At 38.8% G+C, this 25,713-nt stretch overlaps 1 protein-coding gene across 1 annotated transcript in view; it reads left to right on the top strand.

Annotated features, from left to right (window-relative positions):
* Positions 1–25,713, top strand: part of ADGRV1 (adhesion G protein-coupled receptor V1) — a 529,718-nt gene that overhangs the window by 416,461 nt on the left and 87,544 nt on the right. Inside the window, exon 86 of the mRNA XM_025992909.2 lies at positions 20,528–20,685. Coding sequence (XP_025848694.2) covers positions 20,528–20,685 — 158 coding nt within the window. The remainder of the gene's footprint in view (positions 1–20,527; positions 20,686–25,713) is intronic.

Here is a 25,713-nt window from a genome sequence, read left to right as displayed (position 1 = left end):
TACGTGTTCACACTGCACTCATACCTCACACTGAAGAGTGTCTATAGTGATTTACAACAGAAGCCTGATCTTTTAGTTTGACTTCTTAAAGTCAGTTTTGCTTTCATGGTACATGAAGTTTAACATACATTTGACACAGAAAAAGAAAATAGACCTTAACCATTTAAGACGTTCCCTCACACACGAAGATAGCAATGCTTTCTATCACTGGTAATGAAAGTGTTTTTTAAGTAATAATCACTTAGTATGCATTTTTTTCCATGTTACTATCAAAAGAACTTTTTCATTTTCAATTTTGAGCTATTCAACAAAGAATTGTTAAGGCTCTTGCTTGTTTTGGAGCATACCTCAAGGTAAAATAGCCAAAGGCTCTTTAATCTAAGCAGGATAAGTAAAAATAGAGATGTCAGAAAAATGAAAGACCTAACCCAGACAAGAATTGCACTTGCTTTGATATTGTTATTTCAATATTTTCAAATAAAAAATAAATTGACTTTGCTTTTAGCAATCTTATTTAAGTAGAGACTGGCAGTACCATAAAGGTAAGAGAAAAAATATTTTTTTGTCTCTCTAGCCTTTATCATGTGCCATTATGTACAGCACTGAACAGGATACAAAAATGAGCAAACCATAGCTCTGCTTTTGAAAAGCTTATACTCTGTTTGGAGCAATATGACATGAAAACAACAAGAGATTGGTACAGATCAGCAAATCATTAGTAATATGGAAATTCAGGTAAAGGAAAGATCATTGTGGGTAGATTTGGTCAAAGAAAACTTGAGGAGAGGGTGATGTTTTAGCCAGGCATTAAAGGATGAGAAGCATTTTACTAGGTAGTTTGGAAGGAGAGGAGAACATTCCATGCATAAATTCCAGGCTAGCCTGAGCAAAGAAAAGAATGGGCAAAATAACGTGGCTGAAAGGCCAGAGCAAACTGTTTGAATCCAGGATCACCCAATGGCCAGAACATATTTTGCTAGTCTATTAATACCTATTAAATGTGATTATCACCCTCTCCAACTAGATCCTTACACCTGTGCATTCAAGCTTTTCAATGAATATGAGGCATGGGCTTTAGCAAGTTAGCAAGTACAGTATTTAACTCTTAAAAAAAAAAAAGCAGTATATTTCTACTCATATTTAGTTAGGAACCTTGGTCAGTAATAAAATTCTCAATGTCCCCTTCCAGATCCTGCTGATAAAGAATTAGAATAATAACCTTCCCTATTGGGTACATGTGGTAACAATGAGGATTGTTGTGTAGAAACAAGGTGGACTTTTTCCTAATGTAGTGAAGCAGTCACTGGGTGATATCCTACCATTTCTAGACCGGCATTAATCTGTTTGGGACAATTACATGTGGAGAATACCATTGGAATATTACTATCTATTCTTGTTGTTCGATGGAGACATCTGTGGTCTAGTTCACTGATTTGGTCATAGAAAACTCTCATATCTCAATTTTACTTCTTATTGAGAGACTGTCTCTCTGACCCTCTCACATAATATGAGCAATATTATTAGCAATTAACAATAAAGGTCACTTTATAATGACCTTATCCTATTTCATCTTCTGTCATGGCTTCATCACCCATCAGATGTAGTATATTTAGGGCAGCCCTGGTGGCCCAGCGGTTTAGCGCCACCTTCCGCCAGGGCCTGATCCTGGAGACCCAGGATCAAGTCCCATGTCAGGCTCCCTGCAGGGAGCCTGCTTCTCCCTCTGCCTGTGTCTCTGCCTTTCTCTCTGTGTGTGTCTCTCATGAACAAATAAATAAAATCTTTTTTAAAAAGTATATATATTGTGTGTGTGTGTGTGTGTGTGTGTGTGTGTGTGTGTTCATATTTTTCTGTCTCCCAGGTATCTATGCTAGATTCCAGCTGTGGTCTAAAGAGAATTTTTACTTTTACATTTCTTTCTAATCAGTTAGCTCAGGACAAGGTTGGATTTAAAAGAATTAAGAGGAAGCAGTATCGGGGCACATAGGTGGCTTAGTAAGTGTCTGACTCTTGGTTTCAGCTCAGGTCATGATCTCAGAATTGTGGGGATCCTCTCAGGTTGTTGAGATTCTCTCTCCCTCTGCCTCTGTTCCTTTACCTGCTTATTCTCTCTCTCCCTCTTTCCAAATAAATAAATAAAACCTTAAAAAAAAAAAAGGAAAGGAAAAGAAGCAGTATCCACTAGAGTATAAGCTCCAGGAGGGCAAAGACTTTTGTTGTGGTCATTAGTCACTGCTCTAACCCTGGAACCTTGAACAGTATCATGCATCTACTAAGTGCTTAGTAAATATTCAACAAATGAAATAATGGAGGTAATAGTGCTTGTTTTATGGAGTCGTCATGAGAATTGAACTAAAGATTGTGTGTAAAAGTATGTAGAGAGCACCTGGTATGGGACACGGAACCCAAAAATCCTAAAAGGACCCATATGGCACCCAGTATTGCCAAACCTGACTCTTCAGTGTATGAACTTCAACCCATAACCTGGGAGGTACTGATTAAATGCATTTTTTAAATGTATTTGACTTTTGAAAATTATATTCAGCATCCTTGTTTTCATAATGAGTGATTTTTTTACATTGATGCTCACTTCATGATTTCATCAGCAGTTGGATTTATGTGTGGCTTATAAAACCTTTCATATAAAAAATAAAAGAATGTCCTAAACATTTTGCCTAACTATAGACAGAGAACTGCCAGTGGCTTTATTATATCAGTATCTTGGTACTGTTTATTTGGTAATAATTATATTTAAACTATAAAATGAAGTTTCTGGCTTTCCTTTTAAAAAAAAAATTAAAAATCAATTAATCTCAAGAAAGACCAGAGACAGTGTTCCACTTGAAACTCCGAGCAAATGCAAATGTTAACATGCAGTGAGTTTTTATGAGGATTAAAGAAAGGGAGTTACAAAGAATCAGGCATCTGATTTTAGCATGTGTGACAGCCCGATACCCTATTTTCTTGAAACTTTCTCCTCAAAAAGATGCCTCTGAGGATCTAACTTTCCAAAATTGCACAGTGTGTCATTTATGGGATGGATTATAGTGTTTTGTACTCTGTTTTCTTGATGGCTTTGAAATATAGGAAAAGCTCGGCTTTGCCATGTTTCTTTGCAAGATAACTGCATGCTGACAACCATCCTGCTACTGGGCTCTCAGGAGAGTCTGGCTTTATACTTAGTGTTTTAAATAACTCGTGTCTAGTTAAAGATGTTTATGTCAGATTCCAGTTATAGTTTAGGGAGAATTTTTATTTATCAGTAAAGGACAAATTTACATTTAAAAGATAGAAATGTAAGCAGTTTCAATATCAAGAGCCCTCTTCTCCCTTCAGAAATATTGCCGCTCCAGTCTTCATCAGTTTGCTACTTTTATCCAATACGAATACTCATCTTCAGTTGTTTTGTTTAGTTTCAGGCCACTAAAGGAAAGTGGAATTTTTTGAGGCCCAGTGAATACCTCTACTCTACTTCCCAAGCCCCTCCAGTCAGCTTTGATCTTCCAGGTCATACCTTGACATCTTCACTGGGTCGAAGGGTCCTGAGAAGAGAGCATTTGGTTCAGTAACCGCTTCCTTTCTGATGCAGCTGTGATTTCTGGATTATTTGAGGCACTTTTGAAATTCTTACATGGCAGCTCTCTTGAGCTTTCCTCCATAATTATCCTTTACACAAACTATATTAGGGTTTGTGAAATGATGTGTCTCCCTCTCACTTCAGGCCTTTTTTTCTAAAATTGGTAAAAAACATAGTCCGTGTATCTTAAGACCAGTCAAGCCTGTGTTTTAATTTTCTACAGTTATTAATTCAAGTCCCTGCCCCCCAAAAATCAGGGCATGTACACAAATCCTTAGCCTTGAAAGTTTTATAGCCCCAGAGGAACAAAGATTAATCATAATTATGTTATCTTCCTGAAAATCTCAAGCCATGCTTCCCTTTTTAAGAGCCCAGATGATTCCTGAACCAACAGGAAGCAAAGCTGAGAAATCTTTGAGCATTGCCTTTTCTTTGCCATTGTCTGAAAAAAGAGAATATGGCTTTCCCAAGACTGTGCAAATGATTTTCTTCTCAGGTCATTTAAGTAAGAAGCATCCTTCTCAAATCTCATTTCTTTATTGGCAAATATGATTTCCCCATCCAACTTCCCTGTACACAATAACTCACTCCTTCCTTTGAGCTCCTGCCATGCTTCAGGCGACTGTGCTATCGCACTTAACATATTGCATTAAGATTTGGCATGAGCCTCCCCTCTATGCTAGCCTCTAATCTTCTCCAGGTCAGAAGGCATGTATGCAGAGAGCCTGCCAAATAGTTTGCACATACTTGTTGCTGAATGAATGAATGAATGAATGAATGAATGAATGAATAGCAGTCATGTGAAAGTCAATACTGAATTTTCCGTGAATTTAAGATCAACAACATTGTCCATTGTAAGACATAGTAACCAGGTTCCTCCACATTGGAAACCATTGTCTTCTCTTGAACTACTGTGGGTGTGTGCATATGTGTGCACGCATGCACATTTGCCTCTGAAACACCTGCATATTGGGATGCATGTATGACTCATTTATAGGAAATGGCACTTTGGTACCCCATTTCTGATTTAATCTTAGTTTTTTATTTGCCTCATTTCTCTCATTTTTATTTTTGTTTGTATAGAGTATGTTTATAAGCTACTTAAAACCCTTTTAGAGGGAACACCAGGTGGTTCAGTCAGTTAAGTGTCTGACTCTTGGTTTTGACTCAGGTCATGGTCTCGCCTTTGTGAGATTGAGCCTGCTTGCATGTGTTTTTGCACACTTGCTCCCTCTCTCTCAAATAAATAATTTTTTTAAATAAACCCTTTTAGGAACATAAGCTAAACTTGAATATTTTATAGAAATAATGAAGAAGCATAAGGAAGGTCCAGTGCCTCTTTGCTGAGAGGGAAAGTAGGGGGAAAAAAAAAACATCATGAGGATGTTCTTTGCTGTTATTCAGATATTGAAATTACATGATAGGAACCTTTAACAAAGCTACCTCAACTGTCAAAGAAAATATCTTCCAAGTATAGTAACATTGGTGTGAAAATAACAGCTTAGTCAAAGTAGGGGAGGCCACTGAGACAGTGTGTGCTCTTACCTCAAAACAGCAGCTGTAGAGATTCCCTGAGTAGTTAAGTAATCTCTATCCCAACATAAAGATTTAATCCCACCTCAACTTTCTGTGATTTTAAATCTAGGATTTTGTATGCACATATGTGGGTTATCTTGGCAGAACCAAATGGATATTTAAACAGATGTATTTTAAAGATCGTATGTCCTTCCTGCTTTCAAATGACCATTGACCAGGGCTTTCACATTTAAGTCATTGCTGTGGGTGTTCAAGGAAGTACTTGCTCTTCTGAAAAATGGTGTCAGACGCTATGTTAGAGGTGTTGATGATTTTGTGGATAAACTTGCTTTTGCAAAAAATCAGTGACATTAACCAAATATTAGGGTATCATACGAAAGGATTATAAAGTTAAATGCCACATATAATTTCTATACAAGAATAAATATAACAGTGTTTCAACAAAGAATTAAACCATTTCACATGCTAAAGTAAATTATAATGGGTACCCTTTATTGAGCTCTTACCACATGCTAGGTACTATGCTAAACACCTTAATCAAATTAATCTTATTTCTCACAGCACATTTATTTAAAAAACAGATTTTATTCATATTTTACAAGTAAAGATTCTGAGGCTCAGAGAGGTAATTTCACTTGCCCATGGTCACATAGCTATTAAAATAGTGCCAAGGTTCAAAGCCAGACCTGATTCAGAGTCCACAGGTATAAGCACTTGGCTCTCTCACTCTGTTTTATGAAGTTATCATTCTTCCTTTTCCAACTTAGGATGTTGTAGACAGTAAGTAGTAGGTTTTGATGTATTTTCACCCATAATCAAACCCAGTTAGATTAGCCTCTGTTTTTGGTGATAGCAGGCAGCAGAATCTTCAAGTGAGTGATATAGAGGAGGTGATATCTCTGAACTCCCTTTCACACCCCTGAGTAACAGGCTTCCAAATGAGTTACGAAGAACAGTCTTGACATTTGATAGGATTTTATCATTTAAAAGCACATGATACCATCCCAGATGATATGTATATCCCACTCTTGAATTTTAAGCATATTTTTAAAATTATTTCCAGGGGTGCCTGGGTAGCTTGGTCAGTTAAGCATCTACCTTCAGCTCAGTCAGAAACCCTAGGTCGTAGGATCAAGTCCCTCTAACCCCATTCCTGCCCCACATCAGGCTTCCTTCTCAGCGGGGAGTCTGTTACTCCCTCTCCCTCTGCCTCTCAGCTCTCCCCTTTATGCTGTCTCAGGAGTCCACACACTCTCTCTCTCTACCTCAAATAGATAAAATCTTTTTTAAAAATTATTTCCATTTCATGGCACATGGAAGTTTTTATTTGAAAAGAAAAAAGAGAAATAAGGGAAAGAACCAACCAACTATCATAAAAGGAAGTTTTTATGGCTTAGCTCTACAATTAAGAAGTTTTGCTACAAGTTAAAAAGTTAAGAACCTCAGCCAAAAATCTTTAATGCATGTTAGATCATGACTTTTTTTTTTTTAATTAAAATAAATTCAGAAAGTTCGTGAAGGAGATAATCTTAAATTTTTTAAGGAAGGTTTTAGGCTCTTTGGATTTTTCTCATACATTCATGGTTATGCTCAGAAATTAATATCACTCTGCCGTTCCCATTTCATTTCATTGCCTTGAAATCCTGTTGTTGAAATTGCAAGACTTGAAAATAACAGGAACATCCTGTTGTCAAAAATAAATTCCTTATGATAAAATACTGGTTCAACTGAAGCCAGTTTTTGTTTTTTTTTTTCTTTTTTCTTTTTTTTTTTTTTTTTTTTTTTTTGATTTTTGGGTTTTTTTTCCTTTAGGGGTGAAAGAACCTCAGTGGGAGAGGGGCTTATAAGTGACAGAATGTGACTTTGGATTCACTGCCCTTCTCATATCTTTGTTACATCTCCAACTAAGTGGGACTTCATCTTCTGTATGAATTTTTACATTATGCAAAAATTTTAATGTGTGGTGTCATTAAAGGAAGGGGAAAAATGTGGAAGGAAAAAAAAACAAACAACTTTCATGGGAACAGTAACTATTGTCCAAGCTGCCTGGCTCATGACTATTGTGTATTATATTCAGAAATATGCCTGTTTATCATTCTATTTTATAATTGGTTCATTAGTCCCCCAGCTCCTAGGAATTCATATGAAGAGTAAAATAAAGCACCGAAGACACTTCCTAAGAAAGGGATTTTTAGATTTTTAGCAGAATGTGACCCTTGCAAACATTTTAGGTTATTTTTCTCAAGTCCTACCTGTGTCTCATTTAAAGCATTGACTTAGGGGGCACCTGGGTGGCTCAGTGGGTTAAACATCTGACTCTTGGTTTCAGCTCAGGTCATGAACTCATTGGTCTTAAGATTGGGTGCAAGCCTACTGGGGATTTACCCCAAAGATACAGATGCAGTGAGACGCCGGGACACCTGCACCCCGATGTTTATAGCAGCAACGTCCACAATAGCCAAACTGTGGAAGGAGACTCAGTGCCCATCGAAAGATGAATGGATAAAGAAGCTGTGGTCTATGTATACAATGAAATATTACTCAGCCATTAGAAATGACAAATACCCACCATTTGCTTGGATGTGGATGGAACTGGAGGGTATTATGCTGAGTGAAATAAGTCAACCGGAGAAGGACAAACATTACATGGTCTCATTCATTTGGAGAATATAAAAAATAGTGAAAGGGAATAAAGGAGGAAAGGAGAGAAAATGAGTGGGAAATATCAGAGAGGGAGACAAAACACGAGAGACTCCTAACTCTGGGAAACGAACTAGGGGTAGTGGAAGGGGAGGTGGGCGGAGGGATGGGGTGCCTCGGTGACGGATACTGAGTGGGGCACTTGACGGGATGAGCACTGGGTGTTATGCTGTATGTTGGCAAATCGAACTCCAATAAAATAAATAAATAAATAAAATACGTAAATTAAAAAAAAAAGATTGGGTGCAGGCTCGATCAGTGCTCACTGGGGAATCTGCTTGAGATTCTTTCCCTCTTGCTCCTCCCACTGTGCACACTCTCTCTCGTGCTCTCTCTCTCTCAAATAAATAAATCATAAAAAATAATAATAATAAAGAATTCCTTAGGAGTTCAGGCAGGTGCTAGGCAAGCCTCAGAAGTTCTTGTAACAAAAAAAAATAAAAATAAAAATAAAAATAAAAATAAAATAAATAAATAAAAAAAAGAAGTTCTTGTACCTTGGTTTCTTCACCTATAAAGCTGGAGGGCAGATGGCTGGCCTTCACTATCCTTTTAGTCCTAGAATTCTGTGAAGAGCATTTTCTAAAATGAAAGAAGGAAGTACAGTTATCCATCTGGTGAGCCTCGAAGGTTGATGAGGACATTCACAGTGCTTGCTTTCTAGCATTTAACACTGCGAATCCCCCAGAAGCCACCCCATCCAGAATGCAGGCTCCCAAGACCCTAGACATTCTCCCTTTTCTAGAAAAACCATCAGTGAATTGGCTTTCTCGTCTTGCATCCTTTGCCTTTTCCTTGAAGGCTTTGAGGATCAGGAATACAGCAGGTGGGAAGGCAGCAGTTCAATCCCTAGGGAAGCCCCTGAACCAACAGCTCTGTGTGCTGCTGCTGACCCTTCTGGGCCAGGCCTGCTCGTCAGCCTGTGGTGGTGCCATCATGTTGTGCGGAACTGCCTTCTCTATTACTTGCCTCTCTTTTGAATGACCCCTAATTACCTTGACTTTTCAAGTTAGAACCAAGTTTCGACAACTGGTCTTGCAGAAACACACATGAGTCATGGGGAAAAGCTGCAAAGGGAAAGTTTTCCTCCTTCCCCTCTTGCAGAGCCATTGTGGACACAGGCAGATCTTCTTATTTGCATAACTGAATCACTAAACATGCTGATTAGTAAGGAATTGGAAAGGGGAAAAACTGATATCAAACCCCAGCTCTTCCATGAGGTCTTCTCTGATTACCCCAGTTAAAAAACTTTCCTATCGAAATACCTGGGTGGCTCAGTTGTTGAGCATCTGCCTTTGGCTCAGGGCATGATCCCAGGGTTCTGGGATCGAGTCCAGCACCAGGCTACCCACCAGGAGCCTGCTTCTCCCTCTGCCTGTGTCTCTGCCTCTCTGTGTGTTTCATGAATAAATAAATAAAATATTTTTTTAAAAAAACCTTTCCTATCATTGAACTCAGAGTATTAAGCACTTTCCCTGACACATAAAGGTGATAAATGTTATACTTATCTCTCTACTATTTGGAATCTTCTTCAAATGCAGGTTAAGTCATGTATGTGTGTTTAATTTAAGAGAGTTTAGGGATTAATTTCAGAAAAGGAAAGTATATACATATGAGGATTTGGGGCTTAGTAATAAATGATGATAATAATAATGAGAAGTATATTTTATTGTGCACCCACAACATGCCAGACTTTGATCCAAGGTCTTTACATGTATTAACTCATTAAGTTCTCACTCCACTCCTATGAGGGAGATGCTCATTCTTTCCATTTTACTTGTTAGGAAACTGAGGTAAGGATCAGCTCAATACTGGCCCAAGTCACTATGTCAATAAAAGGTGTACCTCGATTGGCTTAAATAGTCTGATTCCAGAGCCTTCATTCTTAACAGTACACTCTTTTTTTTGTAGGCCATATTACCCTAATCCAGTGAGATGCCTCTACCTACTTTGATCTTCCACACACTTAGACCCTCAATAGCAATATCATTTACCATCTTTTGAGAAACTTCTTTACACACATCATAAAGGAGATCACTTTATATCAATCTGGTGTCTAGTTTAGGGCTTTCCAACCTGAGGCTTTTCAATGTTGCTTCTACAGCTGTAATCTAATCCTTCAGATATCAAAGCTTCAAGGAGAGTGAGATGTGTCATTTCCCCCCATCAAAACTGGGGATTTCCCATAGAGTGGATGGAATTTTGGCCTCCAGATTCTTTGCTTCTTTTTGTTTTTTTAAAAAAAAGATTTTATTTATTCATTAGAGACACAGAGAGAGGCAGAGACACAAGCAGAAGGAGAAGCAGGCTCCATGCAGAGAGCCCGATGTGGGACTCGATCTCAGGACCCTGGGATCACATGCTGAGCCAGAGGCAGACGCTCAACCGCTGGGCCACCCAGGTGCCCGCAAATTCTTTGCTTCTATCTTTACTTTCCTTTTCTGAAATTAATCCCTAAACTCTCCCATTTTCCCTGGGTATTGTGGCCCATATTTCTTACCCTTCTAAACAGTTATTAGGTATCCCTCACATGTTGACAGTGCATTTATGGGATTTTATAAAAGTCTCTTTTAGTTGCATTTTGTTTATCTTGCTCCAAGGTCCTTCAGGAAAGGGGGACCTTTTATACTTCTTATGTTTTTATCTATAACTGTTACCTTGCAGGACACATAAAAACACTAAACAAGGGACACCTGGGTAGCTCAGTAGTTGAGCGTCTGCCTTCAGCTCAGCACATGATCTCTGATGTGCTAACCCATTACTCTGAAGATCAACATCCATAAATATTTGTTCAGGAAAAAATCAGGATATCAGAATTGAAATGGGCTCACCAAGAGAGCTGAGTGTTGGAGTTAGGACAAAACTACAATATATACAACTTAAGATAATGACCACTTATCTTGACAAGATAAGTCACTTCATCTAGTCACATTTCCCTTGTTTTCTCAATAGTTAAGTTAGCCCTGTTTTCAGGATTTTAAGATTAAAATTTTACTAATAGCACAGGAAGAATACAGTATATTTTAAACGCTATGAATGAGTTCACTTAACATTGTCTTAATGATTTGTCATCAGCATTTAGGAATACCAGTTTTTGCAGTGTGCTGTACATGTTAGTGGGACTATGGGTAATTCAAGGTGGAGGTATGATTGAGCACTCACTTATGCAGGGAGTCCTCTAGAAATTTTCTCTTGCAGCATTTGTGAGAATTTGGAGAGTCTGTGGACCTAATCTCCAGGACAGTATAATGTGGCTACTGATCAGTAAAATGTGTTCAACCAAATCTCCAGGACAGTATAATGTGGCTACTGATCAGTAAAATGTGTTCAACCAAAAGTTGGTTTATTGGGGTGCCTCAGTGGCTCAGTCAGTTAGGCATCCAACTCCTGATTTTGGCTCCAGTCATGATCTCAGGGTTGACATTCATTGAGGAGTCTGCTTCTCTCTCTCCCTCTGCCCCCCTCCCACACCCCCTCACGTTCTCACACGTGCACACATTCTCCCCCCCTTCTCTAAATAATAAATTAAATCTTTTTTAAAAATAAAATAAAAGTTAGATTAGCCTTCTACCAAGTGATTCTTGCCCTTTGGAGAAACCATTGCCATGGCTTGTCAGAGTTTGTTGATCCTTAAAATGTCTGTATCATCACTAGAGTGGCCACGGGGACGCTCTTGTCAGCATAGACCTACATTTCTACCTTTTCATATTTTTCATGGGCTCTAATGAAACATATGCAAGTGTATTGCAAGAGTATTTGGTGAAGGAACACCTTAAAGCCTACCAAGCCTTCATCAGGAAAAGGAAATAAGGGCAGCCTGGGTGGCTCAGCAGTTTAGCACCACCTTCAGCCCAGGGCCTGATCCTGGAGACCCGGGATCGAGTCCCATGTCAGGCTCCCTGCATGGAGCCTGGAGCCTGTTTCTCCCTTCTGCCTGTGTCTCTGCCTTCTCTCTCTCTCTCTCTCTCTCTCTCTCTCTCTCTCTCTCTGTGTGTGTGTGTCTCATGAATAAATAAATTAAAAAATCTTAAGGAAGAGGAAATAATATTCATGATAACAACACACCACCTGCAGTCTCTTCTACACTATTCCTAAATGTTTGGAGTTTATTGAAATCTCAGGCTTAAAGCACAAAAAAATAAAAACTTCATTTACCATATTAATCTAAGATGGAAAGTACTGTCTCCTGCCTATGATGTGATGAAGGCTCAGCCTCACCTGAAGCTGCTTTCCTGCTGAAATTTACACTCTAAGGCTCTCTGTCCACAGGTGCAGTCATGAAGCAAAATAGAGGTTGGGAGATACAAAAAGACAACTATTTTTTTTGGACATTAATTTTGTATTTCAGCTCATAGATCTATTTTTTGTCAATATAGAAAAACGTATAATTTTACTATCTTCAGATACAGGAAGGGGATATACTTAGTCAGAAAAAAAATTTTTTAGCCACCCATTCAGAGGTTTGGTGAGTAAGGGCAGGACAGCTTTGAGCACACTAGGACAATGACATTTTCCAGTACCAAACAATTTTATTTTATGAGAACATAGAGCATTAGTACATGCAAAAAAATAACAAGTCAGCCTGACCTTATTTTGATTAAATTCTGAAAGGGCTTGATTCACTGGAACTTACCTGGAGCAAAGTTGGCAAGCACGGTCCAATAGGCTGATTTCAACAGAATCACCAAGTTGTTCAGGGAACAGACTGCTCAGACTTGAGTTTCTTGGAAAAAAAGAAAAAGACAAGGTCATTTGTGGAATCATGATTTTTAGAATGTTTTTTATCAACTATCTCTAACCTTTGTTTATGATATTTTGAGCCTACTATTCATCTTTGGAATTTATATGTAAATATATTTTACCTTTTTAATGAGCTAGGGGTGTGGGCAACTATCTCATTCAGCAAGAGCTAATTAGATACAAAAAAAGGCTGGGTTTTTTAATGTATATATCTGCTTGAAAATTTTAGACAATTTAATATTTGACAAACTTAAATATCTGCTCTTTTTGAAGTATATGAAACAATACTGCTCTGATATGTCCATGTTCTTCCTTGTTCAATCTTTTCAACTAATAGAAGCATAGAGATATATTCTAAGTACTGGAAAATGAGACTGATTCTTATTCTTTTGTCCTTTGGCTTCTTCAAAGGCAGTTGTCAATGTGTCTGTCAAGTTAGATAGCAACACTAACCTGGCCTAGCCTGAGCTCTAAAACCCATGATCTTCTACTCCATCTTCAAGAGGAACATTGTTTTTAAGCAACAGTGTGTCCTCACTCCTTCTTTCTCTATCACTCACTCACTCACTGTGTTTTAATTGTGGCCATTATAGTTGCACATAAAAACCCACTAAAGCTACTTAGAGAGGGTGGAGTTACAGTCTCAGGCATTCTCATGGAATTTCAAAAGCCAATGATGAGGTATAGTTGGACTTCAGAGAACCTGAAATTAGAATGCTAAAAACTCGGGATACCTGGGAGGCTCAGTGGTTAAGCATCTGCCTTCAGCTCAGGTCGTGATCCTAGGGTTCTGGGATTGAGTCCCTTGTTGGGCTCCCCCACAAGGAGCCTGCTTCTCCCTCTGCCTATGTCTCTACCTCTTTCTCTCTGTCTCTCATGAATGAATGAATGAATGAATGAATGATCTTAAAAAAAAAACCCCTCTTCATCTTTCATGGATCACAGAGTCTCTCGCTTCTCGTTTTAAGCATCTGAATGCTCCTCCAACCCTTCCTTGTCTCCTCTCCTTCTGAATGGGAAGCACAATGCCCAGGCATCTTTCTGTGCCCTTCCATGGCTAGCACTGTACATAGTATGTGATAGATATTCAAACGTTGCTTGGGTTATTATTGACCCAGGTGCACATGAAATGCGGGATTTTCTGTACCTACCATTTTTTTGGAGTGATTTTTAAAAAGTACTAAAAATCAGTTACGTCAATAAACATTTTTTAAGGGTCTGATTATGCAACAAGCATTTCTTAAGGAGAAAGAAATATAAAGAAAATATTATACTTCCTGTCCTCAAGGAGGACACTGGCATGTTTACCACCAGCTCTAATATGTCTCTACTGGAATTGTGGAAATAATTTTAGAATTGTAGGGGTAGCAGTGAAGATAAATGAGCCTGCTTATGCTGCTAGCAGTATGCCCTTCTGTAATCCAGACGTCATTTTTCCATACATACAGTGAGGCTAGTGGGATTGTGTAGATGTTCATATGTGATAATGCATATAACAAATGCCTAAGACATAAAAAGTGATCACTGTTAGTATTAGGAGTAGTGGTGGTAGAATTAGGAATAGTAGCAGTAATATTTAAGACAGTTTTCATTATCCATCTAACTCACTCCAGGAAAATACTTTGTTCCTTCCCTTCCTCTCTAAGTCCATACAATTACCCTTATATGCAATTTCACTTTGTAGGGCTTGTCTGCAACATAATCTTAATATTGTTTTTTTGTTTAAAGTTGAAACTTCAAGGAACATGCAATTTAAAAATTCAGTCAAGGGGCACCTGGATAGCTCAGTTGGTTAAGCATCAGACTATTGATCTCAGCTCAGGTCTGGATCTTAGGGTTGTGAGTCCAAGCCCTGCATTGGCTTCCACACTGAGCTTATAAATAAGTGAATGAGGAGATGAATGAATGAATGAATGAATGAATGAATGAATGATTTCGCTTGGTATGAAAACTGCTCTATGCACTACAAAAGGAGAACAGAGAGAAGAATAAACATATTTTCCTACCTTGCAGCTAGTTAAATTCAAACTGTTATTTTTCTCTTCTCTCTGATGTCATCATAAATGTATTCAGTAGGAAAAATTAATGTGCTTGAAGTGTTTCTCTAAACCTCTCTGGCCATGTTGGATGAGAGAGGAAATCTGTACATACACACAAATATAAATTCACAGGTGAATAAAAAATGTGTGTTAAATAATATCATCTTTGGAAAGAAAGTAAATTGTACATGCACAGAAGGGAATATTGAAATCAGAAGTATTGGCCTAGATTTTGTTTATAACTGATAAGCATCTATCTAATAACATCTGTATTCTTCACCCAGGGCCAACAGACAGATATATTGTACTTTTTTTTTAATGATTTATTCATTTATTTGAGAGAGCGAGAGCGAGCAGGGGGAGAAAAAGAGGGAGAGGGGGAGAGAGAGAGAATCTCAAGCAGACTCCACGCCAAGTTCAGAGCCTGACACCAGGTCTGTCTCAACGACCCTGAGATCACAACCTGAGCCGAAGCCAAGAGTCAGATGCTTAACCGACTGTGCCACTCAGGCACCCCTGTACTCTTCACACAAAGTAGAAACCAGTTTACAATAAACGAACAATTTTTTATTTGTCATACATTAAGCACATTTCTAGAATAAAACTGACAGGCCATCCATCTCCTTTATCCCCAGATAAAGTAACATATCACCAGGAGTTTCCAGGAAGAAAAAGTTGGTTGAAACAACAAATGTAGCTGCTGATGTAGGTGCCATCAGTAAAGAAATTTTAAGGAGATTTACCTTGGGGAGATTGGCATGTGGGCCTCCGAATCATTACTGTTATGATTGTCTTATTGAGGAGAAGTACTTACAAAGAAGGCCTTGAGAAAAAAACATTTAGAGTTGACCCTTGAACAACATGATTTGAAATGTGAGGGTCCCCTTATATGCGGCTTTTTAAAAATAAATACAGTTCATACTGTAAATGTATATTCTTTTCCTTATGATTTTTTAATAACATTTTCTTTTCTGTACCTTACTTTGTTCTTTTTTTTTAAGATTTTTTAAGGGATCCCTGGGTGGCGCAGCGGTTTGGCACCTGCCTTTGGCCCAGGGCGCGATCCTGGAGACCCGGGATCGAGTCCCACATCGGGCTCCCGGTGCATGGAGCCTGCTTCTCCCTCTGCCTGTGTCTCTGCCTCTCTCTCTCTCTGTGTGACTATCATAAATTTAAAAAAAAAAAAAATTAAAAAAAAGATTTTTTAAAATTCATTCATTCATGAGAGACACGGAGAGAAAGGCAGAGACACAGGCAGAGGAGAAGCAGGCTCCATGCAGGAAGCCTGATGTGGGACTCGATCCTGGGACTCCAGGGTCACACCCTGAGCCAAAGGCAGATGCTCAACTGCTGCGCCACCCAGGCATCCCACTTTATCCTAACAGTACAATGGAGAATACATATAACATACATATGTATTTTAACGCACATAATGTGTTAGTCAACCATTTATGTTATCAGTAAGGCTCCAGTCAACAGTAGGCTATCGGTAGTTTTTAGGGAGCCAGAAACTATACATGGTTTTTTTTTTAATTTTTATTTTTTTAATTAAGTAGGCTCCATGCCCAACATGGGGCTTGAACTCATGACCCTGGCATCAAGAGTCACATGCAGCACTGACTGAGCCAGCTAGGCACCCCTGTATGTGGATTTTTCAGTGGAACAGGCAGTCAGTGCCTCTTCATCACCTAGTTCTTTTTTCATTGCCTATGTAACCCAGATGTTACCCTGGATTTCTTCAAGTCCTCCAGTTTGCCAGGGTCAGCTTGTTCTTTAAAATATACTTTAGGGACACCTAGGTGGCTTAGTCAGTTAAGTATCTGCCTTCGGTTCAGGTCATGGCCCCAGGGTCCCGGGATTGAGCCCCACATCGGGCTCCCTGCTCAGTGGGGAATCTGCTTCTTCCTCTCCAACCCAGTCATGTGCTCTCACTGTCTCTATTGCTATCTCTGTCTCTCCGTCTCTGTCTCTCCAATAAATAAAATCTTTAAAAATGTAATAAGCACATTAATTTATTTGGACTCGAATCACAGTCTCACACACAAGGAGTTCCCTGTGTCTCTCCCAGTATGTTTAGCAGTTGTGAGTGGAGCTTATGTCTCTCCTGGACTCCTTTGCTTCTGAGTTCCTTCTTATGCTGATTTCGTATGGGAAAAAAGAAACTGAAATATCCCATGGTACCCACATAATTTTTTTTACATCAAGTTGGGTAATGTAAGTGAAAACACTTCAATAAGTATAAAGTGCTACCTAAGGGAGGTAATCTCAGTAAATTAGAAAGTGATGCGGGCAGCCCCAGGTGGCTCAGTGGTTTAGCGCCGCTGCCTTCAGCCCAGGGTATGATCCTGGAGACCCAGAATCGAGTCCCACATCGGGCTCCCTGCATGGAGCCTGCTTCTCCTTCTGCCTGTGTCTCTGCCTCTCTCTGTGTGTGTCTCTCATGAATAAATAAATAAAATAAAATTTAAAAAGAAAGTGACATAAAGCATTGTGAATGCTCTAAGAGTAGACCAGAAGGGGGACAACGAGGTTAATGAGACAGAATCTACTTGTTTCATCTGGCTGAAAATAGAGAAAAGGATAAAGTTTTGAGAAGATGTTGAAATAAATTAGATTGTCTGTGGGTTATAATAAGAAAGGAAATTCACTCATGAAACTCTGAAAGGGAACAGCAAAAATTAGTCATGTGATTGCAAGAATCCCGTAGAGTGTGCAACGCCAGAAGAGAGAAGGGCCACCAGAATACTTTGAAGCTGGGTGAGCTGGTAATTATATGAGCCACACTTTCCTCACCCTTTTTAAGAAAACAAATCCACATAGCTTTTGTCTCATTTCTCTGGCAATTGCCAGATCTGTTCTTGAAGCAGTAGCTGCCAGAGCGCTCATCAGCTGCTTCCACAGCTCATGTGTGCATAGCATTCAGTCTACTTACTCAGTTCTTACATTACATTCACTTTTTCCGAGAATTTGTTCCCAGCCTTTCTTGAGAAACTATTTCTAATGTAATATTCACAGTTTCCTAACTCCACACATCACATTCATGTGACCTAATCTTCATACTACCTGGATGTACTATATATCTTATTCGATGGGACTGAAAGAAATTCTGGTTGGTGAGGCTTGTGTGCTGTTGTTGTTCTTTGTTGTTGTTACTGTTATTGTTGTTGTTGTTGTTGTTTTTTAAGGGTAGACTGTACTTCATTTATCTTGGGCACTTTTAAACGTATGTCAGAAGTTTTATTCTACACAGTAGAAATTCCATACTGTATTGATCAGAAACCTAGAGTAATACTTTTTAGCTTTTTTTTTTTTTTTAAGATTTCATTTATCCATTCATGAGAGACACAGAGAGAGAGAGGCAGAGGGAGAGGGAGAAGCAGGCCCCATGCGGGGAGCCCTGAGCCAAAGGCAGACACTCAACCACTGAGCCCCCCAGGCATCCCAATACCTATTAACTTTAAAGGAAAAGTTCAAGGAGGAGAATTTAAAAGAAAGTGTTGTGGAATGACATAGCCTGCTCCACCTACTTTCCATAGACAGAGTCATGAGAGTCGGGGGGGCCCTGACTACTGTCTGCACTGGTGGGATACCCTTTTAGCCCTGTCTCATTTGCATCTGTCTCATTTGATAGTGTTTTAGAAGAGTTGTCTGGATCCCTAGTCCCTAACAAAGGTGGTACTTACATAAGGCAAATCATTTTTTGTTGGTGGAAGACTGGCATGGAGTGACAGATACACAGAAGTGGGCACGGGCAGGGCCATGCGGTATAGCAGTTCTGAGGTAGCCAAGAAGGCAGGAGGTGCTGCCAACGGGACCAGGCATGCTGTGGGCCAAGGCCCTCCCATCGATGATATGGCCCCACGTTGACCATGTGGAGGACAAACTTTGGGCACTCTCAACAGCCCAGTACTTATAAGAGGCCATGACTGTACAAGTGTAAAGCTCTGAAGAAACAGAAGAAAGCGGGTCACCTCAGAATTGGATAATTTTCCTGCCCCCTTCTCTGAAAGAATGGGCCAGCATAGCCAAGTAATTGTACAAGCAGGGAGAACTGCAAAGGAGATTTTTTAAGAGCCATGTATGGAACTTAGAGGATTACCTTCTCTTCCCAAGAGCCACTGCAGACTTGCCTAGTCCCTTCTAACTTCCTAGGGGTTCACTTTGCCTCATTTATTTTTTTTTAACCAGGACAGTGTGCCATTTGTTGGGGTTCTGCTTTCAAGGGTTGTCTTCTAAAGTAAAGGAAAGTTTTTAGGAAAGCACTTCAAACAGAGACATGAGAACCAAACTTGGTCAGCCACAGAACAATGTAGATGTTGAAGAGTCAAACCTCTGCCACAGCACTTGGTATGAAGTGTTTATGACACCATGAGCAAGTCATAATAGATTCAGTAACTCTACAGATAGAAGGTGAATTGTGGTGACATTTTTCAAGGTAAAAAGAAAGCATTGAGGCCTATATGAGTTCCTTTGTCAGTATCCATGTCAGTCTAAGCAACTTTCAGCCAGACTCTGGCAGTGAATCCATAATTCAGACGAAAACAATTGTTTAAAGCCAGTGTACAGAAAATGAGTAGCCAACATGACTACTATTTTTAGTGCAGAAATATATTCAAGATCAAAGCCATTAGCATTTGCCTGTTTTATTTAATCATATGCCTTTTACCTGGAAGATACAGGTCTTCTGGCATACAGATGAGTGTACAGGGAATGATTCAGGCTTTGTGCTGTCCAAATTAAATTCTAAAAGCCAGGATATTCATCATTCTGACATCTCTTTGCAGATGCAGAATGTGTATTGAAATATCTCTTGAAATGTGTCTTGTTTACTTGAGGAATACATTTACCAGATCATGTTAATCAGAACTAATACCTAAGTAAGGTCTTTAATAATGTATCTCTTTTTAAGTTTAAAATTGAGGCACTATTTTTCCCAGTTGCAAGAATGGCTGTTTGTCCTGATTACCTATATTTTGGATTTTGAGGTTTCCTTCTAAATAGTTTTACTCTTTCATTGAGTTTCTTTCAGAATCCATTATTTTTAGGTATACTATAATCTAGGTTTATAGATATTAAAAATGAAGAAGTCACAAAAAGACATCTGAAAGGAGTTACTCCCTACTATTAAGATTTCTTGTAACTAAAAGCATTTTAGTATTATAAGTTGTGGGAGGTGTGTTCTTTATACCTCAAAAGCACAGTTTTAGATATTGAGATATTTATATATTTAATAGTCCTCCATTTTGACATTCTTTGTGAAGGACTTTATGTAAAGAACAAGAGGATTTTATGACCGATGAGTAAAAAATTCTAGTTATATCTCTGAAACCATTTTCCATGGATTTTAAATAATGTGAGTTTACCTTGGACCTCACTGATCTAAATATACCCCAGTAATCATAGATACAGTTGTACAGCAGAACTTCCAAATGGAAAGTTGTAATTTTCAAAAGAATTAATGGCTCTTGGGGAAATGTATAACTTAAAAATGACAAAACTGTCTTTCACTCAAAAAACAAGATTGTGGAAACGACAGAGCCCTAGGAATCTTCAAATTCGCTTTTTGATGATGCCGAAATGAGACCTTGCTGCGCTCAATGAGACCTTGGTCTATTAGAGCCAACCAGATGGAGCTGGAAAAGCAAACATGCTCTTCTCAGATTTATTCTATCACAACCTCTGTTAAAGTTTCCTGAGCACCTCAGGATGCACATGTTCTGTGGAACTGACTGACTTCGTGAAGCAGTGGGTTAGATGTAAGCGGGTAGCCTCCACTCAAACAAAGCTCCAATCTGGCAAACCAAAAATTTGCCTTTGCCCACGTTTCCATACAAAGAGTTAGTATAGTATAAAGTGATGACGTAACACATTCCAAATTTAGAAATGTTTATATTGAAGCTGTCTGAGTTACCTCGTCGCCTCTTGTCTTTTCCAGGTGTTTCATCCCAAACATCTATGCAGCTTTGTTCACCGCGGCCCTGGTTCCTTCAATGTGCCTGGTAGTGGTGTTCGTGGTGTTTATCCATGCCTACCAGGTGAAGCCACAGTGGAAAGCATATGATGATGTCTTCAGAGGAAGAACAAACGCTGCAGGTTTGGAAGGAACCCTACTTATACTTTGGAGATGGGAACTTTTTAGTGGTGGGAAAATGTCACTGAATGATTGTTACCAAGAAAAAAGAAGAAAGGAAGGAAAGGAAAGGGAAGGGGCAAGGGAAAGGGAAAGGGAAAGGAAAAGGGAAAAAAAGAGAGAAGTTAGACTCAGCTTCCAGCTCTGAGGCCATAAATTAAACTATGGCTCTCTAGTTTCTCCTGCTTCTTGACACTTCCTGAAATGTCCCTTTCTTCAGGGCTCCATAGGTTTTATTGCTGGTTCCAGTTTTGTCCTTAAGATATTAATGTTCAAGTAAATGCCTCACAGCCTTGGGAGCTGCTTCCCCAGGCTTTCTTCAAGTCAGGCAATAACAACCTGTGTTCAGCCTGTGAAATCTATTCATTTCTTTCAGCTTCTGAAACTTCATCACAGACAACCCTCGCTAACGCCCTTGAGTGCTGTAGTTTGCATGTGGAGTTCTGATTGTGCTGACAGATGTTTAAAAACATATGTGATCGGACAGCTTCATAACTGGCTACACATGTCTGGTTACTTAAGAGTGCAAGTCTTTCCAGCTCAAATTGGCTTTCACTGCAGCTCATTTTTTCCCTTTGAATCATCCTTAACACAGGTTTTTATGGTCTGATTCTTTTTTGTTGTTGTTAGATTAGAGTCTCTTAGGAATTTTCTTAACTAGGAACAGTAACCACACACCTACACAGAGAAAATTCCCCCTAAAATGGTGAGTGGTGGGGATGTTGGAGAGAATCTTGCAAGCCGGGGCTGGGGAGCCCTCTTGGGCCAATGAGGAAGTCTCCTCTTTTCTAAGTTTTTATAGATCTAAAGCCAAATGAGTGAGAGGAATTTTCACATTTTAACTGCTTTCGAAAGTTTAAGCAAGATACCATCTATGAAGTCCCTTGAAGAGTGTCTACTACATTATTAGCTGCTCAATATACTGTCACAGGATAAGAGAATGAGACCCTCTAATGTATAAAGAACCTTCCAGTTTTTGAAATGGATCAGGAACACTTGAAAAGATTTTCCTCATGATGTAAAGAGAAGGGACTTTTTGATATTAGTTTGTGGGGTAGTTTGTAGGAGAGCTGGATCTAGCCAGCTCTTCTTTCTTCTTTCCATTTAAAAATGCAATCATTATGTGGGCAGAAATATTATTTAAGGTTATAATCAATCTTAAATTCTTCAGTAAAAGAAGCAATATTCAATGTAGAAATCCTACTTTTTCATGGGACATATAATTTATCCAAAAGCTGTGCTTTTATTCAACTTGAGACTCATTTTATAAAATACATAGGCTTTTTTGAACGTTTGTTTCTTTCCCCAAATGGTAAGATTTCATTTGTTTTCCATATAATATAAAAGTTCCAGTGTTTTCATGTTTTCAATAGTGATAACATAAGGTCCTAGCCTAATGAGTTCATTCTTTTTCATAGCTAAATCACCTTTTGGATATGATCCATCATGGATATAGTAGATAATAATACTCCAATTATCTGAGAATAATAGCCCTCAAGCATTAAACATAATGCTAAAAGCTTCAGCACTTGTTTCTCAACTAGGGAGACCTCTTGCCATGAAATATTAATAGAAGCATTGTTCTGTTGTAGATTTTCAAGCAAAAAAAATTATTTCTAATTCTTCCATCCCCATAACATTCAGTCTAATAGTCAATATTTCACACTTGGACTCATATTCTTTTGCTGATTGGTCACTAGTCTATAGTCTTTCTTCTCCATCTCATTTTCTCAGATATCTGTATTTCAAAAATGTAAAGTGGATTCTCTCATTCAGCATTACAGCCTTTCAGGTTTGCACTCATTGCCTGAGAAAAGTCCGCTCTCTTTGGATGACAATACAGGAGTCACCACAGCCTACTCCTGCGCCATCTGTTCATCCCCAAGTTAGTTACTATCAATCCTGCATTCTGACCATGCCATGTGTTTACTCTTTCCTAAAATTACCTGATCCTATCATCTTTGCTTATGTAAGGAGACCTCTACTTTGAACTCTTCAGCATTAGTTGATAAAAGCCATGTGTTAAGTAATGTGGGGAAATGTGGATGAGAGAGAGGTGGAAGGGGCTTATTATCCTTCCATAATCTTCATTCACTCCCCACAGCTGTCCAGAATAAACCCATAATCTAAGTAAAAATGGTATGCTGGTATGCTGGATAAGCACAATTTAATTCCTCTAAACCCCCCTTTCCAACAAGGTACTAGTCAGTCTTTTATAGCAATTCTGGAAGTTCCCAACATGCTACCTCTTCTCTAAAACCTTTGCAATTGCCTCTTCATAGAACCACACCAAAGAAGAATTGCTCATTTCCTCATCTATGCCTTTAAAGCATTTTGTCCCTACAGCCATTATAGCACTTATCTTAGAATGAAAGGGTGACTTCCTTTGCTGTGTGTGGTTGATTTCCTTAATAAATTATGAATTCTTGGAGTGCAGGGACCATTTATTATTCATCTCTGTATCACCATGGCCTTTTAGAGTGCTCAGTGGAGAGGAGTAGAGTTAATATGTGTTAATTTTAATTAACTATTGTTAATAGTTGATATAACAAATGAATAAATTAATAATCATAAATGCAGGGATGCCTGGGTGGCACAGTGGTTGAGCATCTGCATTTGGCTCAGGTCATGATCATGGGGTCCTGGGATCAAGTCCCGCATCAGGCTCCTTGCATGCAGCCTGCTTCTCCTTCTGCCTATGTGTCTGCCTCTCTGTGTCTTTCATGAATAAATAAATAAAATCTTTTTAAAAAAATTATAAGTGCAACACAAAATCGTATAGGTTTGGATCCCTAAGCTAACTATAGCATTAAAAAGAAGAGGAATGTTATATCATCAAAAGTAAAAATTAAAGGATTTATCTCCTTGATCTGTTTTGTAGGTATCCCTTTGAACATTACTATCATTGGGGCTATAAATTTTTTTCTGGAATTCTATGATTCCCAAAAATACATGTTCAGCATTGACTCCTGGCCTAATCTTTTATATTTTATTTGCAATCTGCTATATCACACTACATTCGAATATGCTCCACTTCAAATTCAGATTTTCTAGAAGGAAAATCTACCTACCAAGAAGCATTTGATACTCTTTTTGAATCTTTGTGCTAAAATTCCATTGCACTGACCTGAAAAGTGTCCAGTTGGGATGGCACTGTAAATTCATGTGTTGCCCTCTGCCCTGCTCCATAAAAGCCTTTACATAGGAGTTAAAGACAGGCTATAATAAGAGAAAATATTTGTTAAAGTGAACATCTCTGTGGATCAGAAATAGAGCAGACACCCAAAGTAGTAAACTGGACTGAAACCATGGCCCCAATGTTTTCTTCGTTCTTAAGCTGGTGGATACAGGAGTAGCTCAGCTGCTGTGGGATGAATTAGGACCTAAAAGATTTCACCCAAGGCAGGTAGACTGGAGCAACAGCACCTGCATGAAAGGAGCCTGAAAAACATCTGCCGCAGTAGCCTTGGCTTTGACTTACAGGAAGTCGGGATTCCAAGGGGAAGGCAAAGCATCTCATCCGGTATCCGGGCCAGGTTTGCAGACTGAGTAGCTGTCATATCCACATGTCACCATAGGGACAGGAGGCCCAAGACATCAAACTAGTTCTCTTTGAACAGGAGAGCTGAGTGAAAACACCCCATAAAGCCACTAGACAGAAAAAAGTAGGCAGACAATGAAAATAAACAAAGAGACAGATGCTTTCTACTCAAGATTAGTTGTGGTTTAAAAGTTTCAAACATTGGAGGAAAACCAACAGCCCTCAAAATCAGCAATCAAAAAGATGAATTTAAACCAGAAAAGATTTTAAATATAGAATGAACTGTAAATAACTTTATAAGTACGTTAGGACACTTATCAGATATAGAACAGGAGTCACCAGACTGTGGCCCCTTGGGCACTCAACGTATTTTCCCCCATTTCATTCTTCTTTAACAGCTTCATTGAGATAAAATTTACTCGGCAAAGTTCATCTGTTCAAATTGTGCAGGTCAGTGGTCTTTAGTATATTTATATAGTTGTGTGACAATCATCATATTCTAATTTTTGAACATTTTCATCACCTCAAAAAGAAACTCCATACCCATTAGCAGGCAGTCCCCATTCTGTACTTCCCTAGGCCCTAGGTAACCATTAATCAACTTTCTATTTCTATAGATATGTCTATTCTGGACTTTTCCTTTAATCGGATCATAGATTATGCAGTCTTTTGTGTCTGGCTTCCTTCATTTAGCATAATGTTTTCAAAGTTCATGTATATTATAGCGTGCATCAGCACTTCGTTGTTGTTTTTTTTTTTTAATTGACAAATATTCCACTGTATGGATACATTACATTTTGCTGGTCTGTTCATCAGTTGATGGGCATTTGGGTCTTTTTTCACCTTTTTGGATATTATAAAGAACACTGCTATGGACATTCATATGCAAGTTTTTGTATTTTCATTTCTCTTCAGTATATACTTAGAAGTGGAATTACTGGGTCACATGGCAGTTCTATGTTTAATATTTTGAGGAACTGCCAAACTGTTTTCCGAAGTAGCTGCAGTGACCTGTTTTTGTAAGTAAATTTTTCTTGGAACTGAGCCAAACGTATTTGTTTACATATATTCAATGACTGCTCTCACAGTGCAGAGTTAAGTATATGTTGTTGTAACTGGGACTGTGGTCTGCAAAACCTAATATATTTAATATCTGGCCATTTACAGAAAAAGGTTAACCGACTCCAATATAAGGAAATATTTATCCACCAAAACGTTTAAACATAAAAAAACAAAAATAGATATAAACAATATAAAAACAGGCACATATGAAAATCAAATAATTTCAGAAACCTTGGTAATGAAAAACATACCCTTTGAAATTTTGAAAGGTCTTAATATTAGGGCAGCCCCGGGGGCTCAGCAGTTTAGCACCGCCTTCAGCCCAGGGTGTGATCCTGGAGACCCCGGATGGAGTCACACGTCAGGCTTCCTGCATGGAGCCTGCTTC

Source organism: Vulpes vulpes, chromosome 14 (genome assembly GCF_048418805.1).
Source record: "Vulpes vulpes isolate BD-2025 chromosome 14, VulVul3, whole genome shotgun sequence".
In the NCBI taxonomy this organism is placed as follows: Eukaryota; Metazoa; Chordata; class Mammalia; order Carnivora; family Canidae; genus Vulpes; species Vulpes vulpes.
This window is presented reverse-complemented; position numbering and strand designations above follow the sequence as displayed.